At 43.0% G+C, this 14,305-nt stretch overlaps 1 protein-coding gene across 3 annotated transcripts; it reads right to left on the bottom strand.

The window, feature by feature from the left end:
* Positions 1-2,076: 2,076 nt before the first annotated feature.
* On the bottom strand, positions 2,077-7,588 carry LOC105418105 (leucine-rich repeat-containing protein 38). 3 transcript variants are annotated; one of them, XM_029831477.1, is made up of 4 exons: positions 7,502-7,588; positions 7,068-7,120; positions 4,900-5,065; positions 2,077-4,816 (listed from the first exon to the last, which is right to left on the bottom strand). In XM_029831477.1, exon 4 carries the CDS (start codon positions 4,814-4,816, stop codon positions 3,662-3,664), a length of 1,155 nt encoding a protein of 384 aa, XP_029687337.1. In that variant the 5' UTR covers positions 4,900-5,065; positions 7,068-7,120; positions 7,502-7,588; the 3' UTR covers positions 2,077-3,661. The 3 variants fall into 3 exon arrangements, with proteins under 3 accessions (XP_029687337.1, XP_029687339.1, XP_029687338.1); XM_029831479.1 differs by lacking the exon at positions 7,068-7,120 and having other exon boundaries at positions 7,502-7,539; XM_029831478.1 differs by lacking the exon at positions 7,502-7,588 and having other exon boundaries at positions 7,068-7,236.
* Between the last annotated feature and the right edge of the window lie 6,717 nt (positions 7,589-14,305).

The following is a 14,305-nucleotide window of genomic DNA, read 5'->3' as shown; positions in this document are numbered from 1 at the left end:
AATCAAGACTTTTGGACAAACGTGTGCTTAAATACATTTAAATCTAAATCTACAACAAATTCTTTATTAAGTTCATGACACAGGACAAGCAATGGTCAAAATGGGTCAGAGGGAGAAAATATTGGGTCTCTCCAAAAATCAGTAAGAGGAATATCAGTCTCTCTGGTGTCTAATTGTACTTTTCATATCTTAGCAGGATGAGGGCGTTTCAGCTCTGCCGCTCAGGGTCTTCTGTAAGGTCTGAGTGATGTATGGGGTCATGAGTATCTGGTGACCTTTAGGGTTTAGGGCACTATGGCTGGGTCAGTTTAGGAGTGGGGATGGTTGAGGGAGACTGGGGGTGGGTGCCAGGTATGTATTTGCCTGTTCCTGTTTGTGTTTGTGTGTGTTTGGGGGTGTATACCTTCATGTGTCTGCATGAGAGCTCTGGACCACAGCCAAATCCCTTTAGAGGTTTTGGGGTCAGGTGGGGACTACTGCACCTGGGGGTTGGAGCGCAGTTGGCTTGCCTCCAGCTTGAGGTGGTTTAGCTTTGTTTAGCTGATGAATGTGAACACCACTTCCTGTCACAAGAGGGCACTCAGCCTCAACACTGTATTGACAACATGATGACAACTTTAGGAATTGCTACTTACAGAAGACCCAAAATGATCACTAGACCACCATGGCTTTGTTATTTGTCCATTTTTATTTTTTTTAAATATTGAATTATGACATTCCACAAGCACTTTCTACCATGTGAATCCAATGTCTGGGTTTAATATCTATCTATATAAAAATACACTTCTAACATTCAGGCAATTATACATCCATGCAAACTTAAGTAACCGTGTGTAGTTGAAGGGTTCAAATTTAGAACAGGAGTGAGTGAATGGCTCATTTGTGTAACCCAGTGTAATCATAACTTCCCACAGTGACTGAAATTAGAAATGCCAAAGAAATCTGGGATTTTTGGAACCAACCTGGGTCATTGTTAGGGTACAGAGATCTGATTTGGGTTAGACTTATTTTACAAACTTAAATTCCCTTCATACTACATACCTGTTACCTGAGTTTGACAACTGAGTTTGAACATTAGATGTGATTTTGTCCAGATAAAGAATCACACTGTGTTGTGTGTTGAGTGCCGCATGTTTGTGCACACCATATCTATAGCTACAGATCTGCATAAAGCATGAACAATAATAGAAACAAACTGGCTGCAGTATCACACTGGTGAAAGGTTCACTAGGTGGCTAGAAGGCAGATTTTGATGATTGGTTTCAGTGTTGCTGCAGTCTGAATTGGTTTATCATTTATCATGTACTGTTGAATGAGGTTCACAAGTGTTCAGAGTTTAAAGGTATGAATATATGTCATGGTATGAATATATATAAGTCAGTTCTTTTTTGTATTGTTATTTTTTGGGTTGTTTTCTTTTCTTCTGTTTTTCCTATTGCTTGTCTTGTAGTTATTGATCTGTCTTGTTGCCCTGCTGTAATTCAACATTCATTCATGCATCTTCTAATCTTACCGATTTTCCTTTACGGGGTCCCAGGGTGGGACTGCAGGCAGTCCGAGCTGTGTGCAGGTGAGAGAAATGGGGTTCATCCTGGATGAGTTGCTAGCCAACAGAGGGTGCCAACAGAGACACCTAGTCACACTCTCCTCTCCTCTCCTCTCCTCTCCTCTCCTCTCCTTGAAAAATCTTTTTTTTTTTCAAAAATGTATTTTTGCGACACCCTGCTGTGTTGATTTAACTCCTCCTGTAATCCTTTCCCAATAATAATTCAATGATCAGCAGTTATTTTGAGCAATTCCATGGAAGGATAACTTGTCTTTAAAAATTTACATTGTGTTTCTTTTATGTTGGCTGCTATAAGGTTTTAGTTGATAGTTTTAATCAGGACCATTTTTATTGTCTTCTAGAAATACATTTTCAATTAGGCAAGATCTCATAAACTGATTGCTAGACTTTCTGTTGACGGAAAGTTACTGCAAAGATGGAAAATTGCTAGACTTTCTGTTGGGTGAGAAGGGGGCTACAAGCTGGATGCCAACTCATCGCAGTGCTTAGAACATATCTGTTATTTCATAAAGCTGTGGACACATAACATTTATTTTTCCACACATTTGAAAAAGTCGAAGAAGGGAAAGTGGGAACTTGAATAGGAAGCAGAGCAATCTTCTTGAAAAATGGAATACTCTATAGATAATTGTTATAACAGTTAAATAATTGTTGGATCTGCAGCACTTGTGATGGTCTTCACTGCCATTGGTGAAGGGCATCCATGATATGGATGATGCATATTTCTTTCTTTATCTTTTCCATTCCAGGAAGTCCCACACCCATATCATTTCCACAAAATTTAGACATTTTCTATCTCTCTCCATCCTGCGGGGTATCACAATGTGATTCCACACATACGTGAACATCTGAGCATGTGGTGTATGACTCAGTACATCCTGATACAGTACATCCTGTACTCAGTAGAACAATTAATGTGGAATGAGGTCAAAGAATGTCTAAAAGGCTTGTTCAACATGAAGTTATTGCAGTGAATAATCCCGAGTATTTCACAACATTAAGAAAATACAGAGTAATAGACAACACATGTGTTCACTTTCTTTATAATTAAATAACTTCAATATTTATAATAATAATTGTAATATCAAGTTGTATCAGCAGAACTGCAGTGAGTTCTACTAATGTCACCAGAAGACATACAACATATTTGTGAGTTATTTATCAAACTGCATCTTAGATATGTGGACAGAAAAGATATCCAAACACAGTAACAGAAATGGCATCCTTTGATGGAAAAATCTTTCTGGTTCAGATCAGTTTCCAGCCATACATAGTGTCGACGCCTGTTTCTATTGTCCAGAATTACTCTACAATTTAAGAACCATGAGGTAGGGAAGTATTAACAATTAACAGGAAGGGGGAAAAAACCCAAAGCCTTTGCACAGCTGACCATGGTGCCAAGCATAATAGCATTACATACCTATTTTTCAAAATGAGATTTAAAATTTAAAAAAACATAATAATAATAATGGCTGTTTCCTACAGCACAATGGCACAGAAACTTTATTTTTATGTCCCCTGAGGAAAAATCTATTGTGGTGCTGAGTGCACAGCAGTAGTCAGAAAATAGCTTCCCGCCCACCCCCCCACTGGGCCCTCTCAGCCAGCCTGGAGGGCATTGCCTGCTCTCAGGAGAGGTGGGAACATTGTTGACCAACCATCCTGCTCCCTCTCTGTCAGGTGCTACAGGTCCCTCAAAACAAAAACTCAGGGACAGTTTCTTCCCAAGGACACCTGTGTGGGCAATAATTCTGTCCCAAATGTGCAATCATCGTTATGTGCAACATTTATATGCAGTCTTACACAGAGCCTATCTACTATTATGTAGAATAAACATATATCTTTTTTGTGTACTGTGTATGTTGTCATTTATTTTATGATACCTTTAGAAAAAGCCTGATTGTGACTTTGAGGGAAATGGGTCTTCTGGGTCTTGGCTGACACCACAGCTGTTTTCCCCTGTCTTTAATGTTTGTTTTCCCCTGTCTTTAACGATGCTAAGCTGACCCCTTTTCTAACCAGCATAAAAAAATTAAAAGAGTTTAAGCACAAACAAACAAAAGCACTTTCATCTACATGTTGGTTGAGACGCTGTCACGAGAGGCTGACTTTTTCGTACTCGCCATGGTCAGAGTCATCGAGTTCGAAACCAGGCACAAGGCTATAGTATTCAGTTGACTGAGTCAGGTAGGCCTTCTCCCTATCAGCGGAGTCCTGCATTACTTCTGTCACACTGACAGCGTCCAGCTCTGATAGTTGGGGAATAGACTCCACTGAGCCCAGCTTAATTTCCTCCTCTTCATACATGTCCCTGGTGCTGCCCAGGAGGGTGGATGCAGGGTGTAAAGGTAGCTGTTTTCCCGGGTCAGCCTCACTAACACAGAGTCCAGGTTTATTCTTGTCAGTACTTGCAGGTTGTTGCTTCATGTTTTGTTTCTGGACATTGCAGCTTGAATTAGGAACTTTCTTTTTGGAGGGGATTATAGGTGGGTCTGTCTTCCTCCCACAACACCAACAGAGCACCAAGGTGGAGAGTATGACAAGTGGAAGCAAGATGAAGAGTGCTGTAAGTCCAGCTGGACGACAGACATCATTGAGGCTCACTGACAACACAGTCCTGCCAGCAAGGTGTCTAGGAGAGTCGCAAATCAGTTTTCCCACCAAATCCTTCAGTTTAGTGGTCGCATTAACCTTTTTCCTTCCTTCCTCCAGTCCCTCTAGCAACAAGCAGGAGCACTCCCAGGGGTTTCCATCCAGCTCCAGTTTTTGCAGGCTTGGCTTTTGCAATATGAAGCCTGGCAGGAAATGGAGCTCATTTTCCTGTAGGTAAAGTTCTTGAATGTTCTCTGAGTCCTGGAGAAACCCATCAGGGAGCTCCTTAATCCCATTTCCACTCAGATCCACTTCTGTCAGTCTTGGCTGGCTAGACAGAAAATGATTTGGTAAAAATATTAATCTGTTATTATTCAGATAAACTTTTTGCAGCGTAGAGGTCTCTTTGTCTGTTACATCAACAGAAGTGACATTGCAGAAGGAGAGATCTAAAATCTCAATGTTTGTCTCATTGGTAAACAAAGACCAAAACACACGACCAAAGACGGAACCAGAATAGTTCAAACAACAGACGTCAGTAGGGACCTCAGAGGGAAAATGAGACAAAACGGTGGCTGGTGGACACAAACATCCACCCACGAGCCTTGACATAAGCAAAAGAGTGAAGATCAGGAGGGCAGTCTGCTGGCAAACCATCTATGAAATGGAAAAATAAATGAACACATATATTAGAGCCATGATTTTCAAGTCAGACCATTTTCTCTGCCAGGCTGCCCTACCCCGCCTTGTCTGTGCTTTTCCTGTTGGGATCCACTTTATTGCCTCACACAGATGAAATGGTACTTGTAAACATGGCAACTTCTCTGAGGATTCCTAGTTGCTGTGAGTGTTGAGGGAGTTGGCATGGTGACATGAGTCACTGGAGATCAGGAGTCTAGTGTTTGGCTGCGATGGAGAAAACAGATGTTACATCGACCTTCTTGGGAAGGCTGTGCCCTTAACTGGCAGATGAGAGACTTTAGCAAACATGACTCCAAGGGGCAGGAGAAGATCAGATCTGACGTAAACAGCTCCAGACCTACCTAGCTGTCTATAACACTCAATATCTAAGACATCTTAAGATCAGTAGTCCTGAGGAAGTTTTATTCTTCAGCCTGGAGCATTTTTCTATCAGCTCTTGTTTTATTGAATGTTGGTAATTTAAACAGATATGAAATCATGGTCGAGTATATCAAGATATAATACGAACTTATAGCTTTAATTTAAGACTATCAAAAAATTATCTCTTTAATGGCTTGTGAATTACCAGCTAAATTTTCCTCCAGATTTTAGGACTAAGACTGACAAAACATGTTCAGTTGTAATAAATATATTTTTCAAAAATACTACATTTTATTGTTGATTTAAGATAGAATACTACATTAATGTGAGAAAAGTTAAGGGCCTTATTCACATATATAAACTTTGATGTTGACTTTAAGAACAAATGGTGATTTATACCTTCTTCACCCTACTTATTATTGACAATGTTAACAGATGTAAGATGAACTTTGTTCTGTGTACATTCATATGAATACCACAAACATTCACAGCCATACAAAGGCTACAAGCTGACCTAAGAGTGCAGTTGACATTTATATCATTTTCAAATGAATAATTAATATAACAGAAATGTTCAAGTCAGTCAAAAGATCTAAACTTCAGAAGACCAACATCTCAGTTTCAGAAATAAGCCTTGTTGTTTCTGGAGTCCAGCCGGACACTGACAACAGACATATTTACAAATAGGTCACACGGTCCATATTTTTAAGCTTTTGGAAAAAACAGGTACTGAATGAAATTACTGTAATTCTTAAGGAATTTAAAAAAAAAAATGAAGCAGAAGAGCAATGCTCAAAGCCACTGAGTTAAAAAATGTTAAAAACCTGCTATTCATAAAACTAAATTAGGAAATAGGCTCAAACTATCAAAACATATTTGCCTGCTACAAAATAGCATTAAATATTGGTTGTAGTAAAGGTCCCAAAATAACATGAAACTATATTGATGCTGTTTTATTTTCCAGAAATTACCCCTGTTTTGCAATTTTAATCTCAGGTTGGGAAACTAAGATGACAGTAGCCTGAGAGGGAAGCGTGCTGCTGGAAACCTACAGCTAATTCTTGTCAGTTCCTAAAACCTCCCATGAATTTGGTGATGCTGCATGAGCTTACAATAAATAAGGCCAACAGTTTTTCAACGTGCTTGCATCTGAAACAGACAGACAGAGAGGGAACACATTTGTGGTGCTAAAAGCTGCTTCAATGCTTTTGAAGCTGGAATTTTCTAATGCCCAACAACACCAAGAAAACGATTGATTTTGGTAGGATAGAGGCCTATACAAATATTCACACTCACATTCACGCTTAAGCCAATTTACAGACACCAATTCATGCTTGCTAATTTTTAAATATTCAATATGTTTTTTGTGTCTAAATTCTAGAATAGCTTTAACATTGTGCTGCTGCAAAATATGTATTTCTGAAAGTCTCAATCCTTTCAGAAAAAAAAGGAAAACAAGTTTTTGAGAGGGGAAATAATGTAGAAATTTACTTTGATTTGAAAGATTCAGTCTACACAAAGTTTGTTTTTAGTGTTGCCTCTTTGTTGCAATCATGAGTTTAGATAACTTGATGAGAGAAGAGTCAAACTCCTCTTTCAGTCTGATAACAGACACAATTGATTCTAGGCTGTTTTCCATAGATTTCTCAATTAATTACTTTGTTTGGGCTTGAATAGTGACAGATAAACTATTAACACCAGAAAAACCGATTTACTCTCCACAAAGCCAATGAACTAAAGCTTGATGAGTGAAGAGCTGATCCAGAAGGCTCCTCTTCTGGGTGTGGATACAGAGTGAAGGAAGCAAAGTTTTAATGATGAGCTCACAAAGTTATCATGTAAATACCTCAGTCCTCTCTGGCAGCAACTCTTCTGAACATCAGTTATTCCTTTACACAACTTGAAATAAAACAAAATCATGAAACAGAAAGGAATCTAAAAACTTTTAAGAAATTTGTTGTGGAAAAAAGAGAAAAATCTGTTTTCAAAAATGTATTTCTAAGACTTAACAGCGTGTGCACACACACACACACACACACACACACACACACACACACACACACACACACACACACACACACACAAATTTCTCTCTCACAACTCATTTATTTCTATTTTACAATAAAAAGTTAAAATAAAAGTGTGAAAAAACTGTCTAAAAGAAGATTAATAATTATAAATTTGTGAGTACATAACTAACAATAAGTTAAATGCAAAGCTAACAATAATCCCAACAATAATAAAAATAATTCCTCATAAAGGAAAAGGCTATTTTCTTACTTTCGATGAGCATCTCTGCTGTGGCCTGAGTTCTCTGTGTCAGGAGTACTGATAACATAAATCTTACCTCAGGCTGATCCCTCTGAGAGGGTCTAAACGTCACATCAGTTGGGCGGAGCGCTGAGGGCGTGGCCCCTCCCACTTTTCCTCCTCAGGAATGCGGAAATACAGCTTTGAGTAGGAGTTATGGCGGAAGACCAAGCGAATCTGCAAAAACGTGAAAATGAGCGCCCCTTGGTGGCTGAAGGAACCTACCACTACTAAAATGGGTTATGCTGAGTACACAACTATTACTACACTAAGTTATTGTCCTCAACAATTACTGTTATTTACCCCAAGTGTACTGAAGTAAAAGTCAAACTGTCACAATAGAATTAGGCTCAGAAACAGGGAAATGCTAATTGTCAGAATAGAATTACTGCCAGAAATGAAACAGCAATACATGTCAACTTAAAGATACTCTTCATTTTGAAATTTGTGTTGAGCTGTTGATATAAGCATGAGTCCTCTAGGATGAAGAGTGTATTTAGATCTTCATGTAAGGTACAATTGTACACCCAGTTGTCCAAAAACAGGATGGGAGAGGGGATTCCCACATTTAAGAATCTGGTTTATCTCTTCATTTACTTCTGCCATGACAAGAAAGGGGGTCTTTTTCTACCAATGTAAACACAAGTGTGCAACCTCCAAACTCTGCTACTTAGGATTCACACTCCTCATAACCTGAGACAAAACAATAGTTCACTGAATTTTTTGCCTATGTTGAGATTAAAGTATGCTGATCAGGGAATCTCAAGTCCATCACCACGTCCATCACCACCCACCACCCCCCTCCTGGATCCACTGCAGTTCGCCTACAGAGCTAACAGATCTGTGGACGACGCGGTCAACCTGGCCCTTCACTCCATCCTGCAGCATCTGGACTCCCCGGGAACCTACGCGAGGATCCTGTTCGTGGACTTCAGCTCTGCATTCAACACCATCCGTCCCGCTCTGCTACAGGACAAGCTGTCCCAGCTTAGTGTGCCTGACTCCCTCTGCAGGTGGATCACTCACTTCCTGACGGATCGGAGGCAGTATGTGCGGCTGGGGAAGACTGTCTCAGACTCTGTCTCCATCAGCACTGGATCACCCCAGGGCTGTGTACTTTCCCCCCTCCTCTTCTCCCTGTATACAAACTGCTGCACCTCAAGCCACCAGTCTGTCAAGCTGATCAAGTTTGCGGATGACACCACCCTCATCGGGCTCATCTCCAATGGAGACGAGACTGCCTACAGGAGGGAGGTGGCTCGACTGGTGTCCTGGTGCGGACACAACAACCTGCAGCTGAACGCTCAGAAGACAGTGGAGATGATTGTGGACTTCAGGAAAGTCACAGCCCCTTTGCCCCCCCTTGCCCTCATGGACTCCCCCATCACCATCGCGGACTCCTTCCGCTTCCTGGGCACCATCATCACCCGGGACCTTAAGTGGGAGCCAACCATCAGCTCCCTCATCAAGAAGGCCCAGCAAAGGATGTTCTTCCTACGGCAGCTGAGGAAGCTCAAACTGCCTCCCAGGATGTTGGCGCAGTTTTATACGGCCATCATCGAGTCCATCCTCCCCTCCTCCATCACCGTGTGGTATGCTGGTGCCACCGCCAGGGACAGACTAAGGCTGCAGCGCGTCGTGCGCGCTGCCGAGAAGGTGATCGGCTGCAGGCTTCCATCCATCCAGGACCTGTATATCTCCAGGACCTGGAGGCGTGCAGGTCGGATCACGGCCGACCCTTCCCACCCTGGTCACGGACTGTTTTCCCCCCTCCCCTCAGGCAGGAGACTACGGTCCATTCGGACCAAAACCTCCCGCTACATGAACAGCTTCTTCCCCTCTGCCATCAGGCTGCTGAACACCAAGTGACTTATCACTTAAGCACCACGTACAGCAGCCAGTCGGACTCACGAACAATACATCACATTACTCCTGCATTGACCTGCACTATTTCTTACTATTTATGTATATACTGTATATATGTCTTATCTTATTTTATTTTATTTATCTTATTCTAGTGCTGTCTTCTTTATGTTGAATGTCGCAGCGTCACACCAAGACAAATTCCTAGGTTGTGTAATTCTGTGTATTACATGAACAATGGCAATAAATCTGATTCAATTCAATTCAATTCAATTCAATTCAGATCCAAAATTAGAATGCTTTATAAAGCCAGATCTAAAATTAGAATGCTTTATTTTGTCATACAATTTTCACTGTACAATAAAAAGTCATGGCCAGATGTAAAGTCAAAGCCCATATTAAACCCAACACAGAAAGGATGGTTAGAACTGGGGATTGACACCAGGACCTTCTTGCTATGAGGCAATATTGCAAACAGATATACCACCGTGCATAAGTCCGTCTGGATGGGGCAATGGGTAGCTTTTCTGTGGAGCATGCAGGTTCTCACTGGGCCTTCGTGGGGTTATCTTGGGCACACCAGCTTCCTCCCACAATAATTTATTGAATGGATGAAAAAACTCCTCTAAACTGACCACAGGCGTGAACTTGAGGGTAAATGGTTGTTTGTCTTCGTATGTCAGCACTGATATGAACTGGGGCTTTTTCATTTTGGATCCTGCCTCTTGTCCTGAGGCAGCTGGGATAAGCTCCAGCACCCTGAATACCCTGTGAATACTGATTTGTACAAAAGTTTAGTAAGCTTGATACAAAAGTCCCAGGTTCACTAATATGTTTCTCTTAAATGGACATTGATCCATCATAAGAGGGATACGTATGCTCTTAGGATTTCTTTCTGTTCGCCATCAAAGCTTGTGTCTGCTCACACATGGCCGATGCAGTTCAGACCAAGAAAGAGACTTCTCTATAGGACTAGGTGTTAAAATCCCGACCTAATCATGGCAAGTGAAAAAGACTTGGATGGAGTTGGATTGGCACTCATGATTCTGTGGTGTCACCAGCTCGACACATCATCAGTTGTGTGCCTTGGCATCATTAGGTGTTTCAGCCATTTAACACAAGACACCCTCCACCAAGGTTGGCCCACCACAGTCTGATCAAAACTGGGTGTGTGTGTTGCACAATGGCACCACATGATCACTTGGCCGCCCACGATATGTCCCTCCGTTTCAACCACAGCCAGTGACTGCTTTGCTCTGCTGTGGCAGCGAGCTCTTTTACTGCCCTCCGTTGGGCCTGCCCTCTGATGCCCATTTCCTTCAGGAACTTTGTGGTGGTTCTGGAAACAAAGCCTCTGCAGCCTACCTCCACAGGCCACACTTTTACACTCCAGCCCCGCCCCTCTGCTTCAGCTGCTAGGTTCGCATAACGCAGTCTCTTCCGTTCGTATGCCTCCCCGATTGCCTCCTCCCATGGGACAGTGAGCTCCACGATGAAAACGCGCCGACAGGATTTGGACCATAGGACCAGGTCTGGGCGCAATTTGGTAACTGCGACTTCAGATGGAAAAATAAGCCTCTGGCTGAGGTCCACCCGCATTTCCCAGTCTCGGGCAACGGTGAGTGCGCCGGCCTCCGGAGGAGCTGGCTTACTCCCTCGTTTCTCCCCTTCCCGAACGAAGGACATTTTCCATGGGGAAACAGGTTGGGAATTTGGAGGCATGGAATTGATCTTTACCCTCCTCTTCTCAAGTTCAGCCGCCAAGCACTTCAATACTTGATTGTGGCGCCAGGTGTACCTTCCTTGGGTCAGGCTGATCTTACAACCCACCAAGATGTGCTTGAGGCTTGCAGGTGCTGCACACTGTGGACAGGCTGGTTCTTCTCCATACCAGAGATGTAAGTTGGTTGGAGAGGGAAGGACATCGTACACGGCTCTAATGGTGAAACTAAGCCTGCTAGCCTCCATGCTCCACAACTCGCTCCATGTAATTCTCCTCCTCTCAACACCCTCCCACTTCATCCAGCGGCCTTGCTGTGCTTGAGAGACCGCTTTGGCGCACCTAGCTGCTTCCTCCTGATGGCGCACCTCCTCCACTACCATGTGCCGCCGTTCGGCTGGGGTAGCTTTTTGCCATGTAGGCGTTGTTGCTTCCATGCCAAGGCCGTTCCTGCCATGCTGGACATGCCCTACTATATCCCGGTGCCTCAGGCTGGTTTTTGCCTCTGCGACCGCTGCCGATGGCTTCCATTTCCTTCCCGTTGCTAGGGTTGGAGCAGCACCTCTGACAAAGGGATCCCGGGATTCAGTAAGAGTCATTTCCAGTCTTGCTTTTGCACATTTATACTCCTCCACCAGGCTTGAGATTGGGAGGGAGAGGACTCCACTGCCGTACAAGCCTATACTGCTAAGACATCTTGGCAGTCCGAGCCACTTCCTCACCTGCGCATTCACCAGTCTCTCCAGCCGGTTTGCATGAGATAAAGTGACCTCATAGATGGAAATTGGCCACATGAGCCGAGGTAGCAGCCCAAACTGAAAGCACCACAGCTTCAGTTTTCCAGGGAGAGCAGTACTGTTGATCTGCCTGAGGCCACTGATGGTGTCCTGCTTGAGTTGCTCCACCTGCTTTGAGTCTTTGAGCTCTGCACTGTACCAGCGGCCAAGACTCTTAATAGGCTTCTCCAAAATTGTTGGTACAGGCTCGTTGTTAATGTGGAACCTCTCATTAGCAAGCTGTCCTTTGACAATAGAGATGCTGCCAGATTTGCTTGGTTTAATCTCCATCCGTGCCCATTGAATGTTTTCCTGGAGTTTCTCCAGTAGGCGTTTGGTGCATGCCTTTGTTGTTGTTATTGTTGTCATGTCATCCATGTACGCCCTAATTGGAGGAACACGCAGTCCATTCTTCAGCCGTTCGCCTCCAACCACCCAACGGGATGCTCGAATGATGAGCTCCATTGCCATGGTAAACGCTAGTGGGGAAATGGTGCAGCCCGCCATAATGCCAACCTCGAGATGCTGCCAAGCAGTCGTGCTAGCTTGTGCTGTCACACAAAACTGAAGGTCCTGGAAGTAGGCTTTGACGAGTCGTGTGATGCCCTCTGGGACTTGGAAGAAAGTGAAGGCTGTCCACAACACCTCATGAGGCACAGACCCGAAAGCATTGGCCAGATCCACATGCAGGTCTTTCTTATCCTTCTTCGCCATCTGTATCTGATGCCAAATGATATTTGTGTGTTCCAGACAGCCTGAGAATCCACTTATGCCTGCTTTCTGCACAGAAGTGTCGACAAAGTTGTTCTGCTGCAAAAAAGTTGAAAGCCTCTGAGCCACAACACTGAAGAATATCTTCCCTTCCACATTCAGAAGATTGATCTGGCGAAATTGATCGATGGTTGAAGAATTCTTCTCTTTGGGAATCAGGATCCCTCCTGCCCTTCTCCATGCCTTTGGTATTATCCCTTTTTCCCATGCCACTTTCATCAGCTTCCAGAGGTGCCTTAAGACCTTTACCTTTACCTTTAAAGCTTGTGTCTGCTCACACATGGCCGATGCAGTTCAGACCAAGAAAGAGCAATAATAGTATTACTTGATTCCTGTATCTGGAGGTAAAAATCACTACAACATATGGACTGGATGGCCAAAACTTACAGGTAACATTAATAAACCAGAGACTATGATTCAACTACCTATAGATCCTTTATCACAGCTTTTGAAAAGCTTTTTCAGACTTGGAAGTCCATGAGCTGGATGAGACAGAGTACATTCAGCTATGGAAGGTATTCACACAATGGCATTCCTGTTCAAAAAGGAAATGGTCAACATCTGCTGAGGTGGTTGTATCTGAATGATGTAAGGATATCTCATAATGATGCTATTGTTGGTCTTCTAATAGATGCCAACAACTCAAAAGCTATGGAAACATGGCCTCACAGTATATGGCATATTCAAGAGTACAACATGGACATTCCACTATGATGATAAAAGTTAGGTATCTCAAGAAACTGACAGCTCCCCCTGCTACCAGAACACCTTCCATGCTTTTTTTCCACACTGGGGCTTGAACCAAGAACCTTCTGCATTGCAGCTCAGCCCTCTACAGAAGAAGCCCTGACTCATTCAACCCTGACTCAATTCAAACTAAGTGATTTATATATGGCATCAGTGTCCACACTTAATTCAAGGACTTGAACATTATCTTGAGCCACAAGCAATTTTATTATAAGCTGCTGCCACCAACTGATCATCATCAACATCATTTTGGCAATATTTCCCCCTTTTCTTATGTCATTTTTGTGGCTGGTCAGATTTGTTACTGGCTAGGTGCTTGTAAGATCCACATCTTAAGAATCTTAAGTGAATCTTAAGTCTTAAATGAATTTGTTGCCTATTTACGATATCTTGATCTACAAGTTCACCTGATTGATCTACAAGTTCACCTGATTGAGCTGATCGTGCTTCTCTCTTCCCTTGTCAACGGGGATGTTTTTATTTCTTCTACATGTCCAGCAAAGGTTAGAGTCCGGCAGTGACTTCCTCCAGCAGTAACTTTTGCAGCGCTGAGATTAGCATTAGACATAAGCTGATGTTATGTCAGCTCACTGTCCATTGTTTTAAACCCACAGGGTGCAGCTAAACTATGCTGCCCTGAGTGGCAACATAGTGATTCATGGTTTCATCCATATGTTAAACTCACTGCCTCAATGGTTGTGCAGCACATTCATTTTAGGGATGAAGTGTTTTTGAGGTGCATCCGTGACTTCACTGAGTGTTGTGCCTTCATCAGGTGTGTGTGTTGGTGTGTGTGTAACAACCACTGTCCCTCCAAATGCAACAGTGTATTAAAACAGTATTCCAGTTTTCTGGGGGAGTCTGTTTACCGGGTCTACATTGGAATGTGTGTACATC

The sequence above is a fragment of the Takifugu rubripes genome, chromosome 22 (genome assembly GCF_901000725.2).
Source record: "Takifugu rubripes chromosome 22, fTakRub1.2, whole genome shotgun sequence".
In the NCBI taxonomy this organism is placed as follows: domain Eukaryota; kingdom Metazoa; phylum Chordata; class Actinopteri; order Tetraodontiformes; family Tetraodontidae; genus Takifugu; species Takifugu rubripes.
This window is presented reverse-complemented; position numbering and strand designations above follow the sequence as displayed.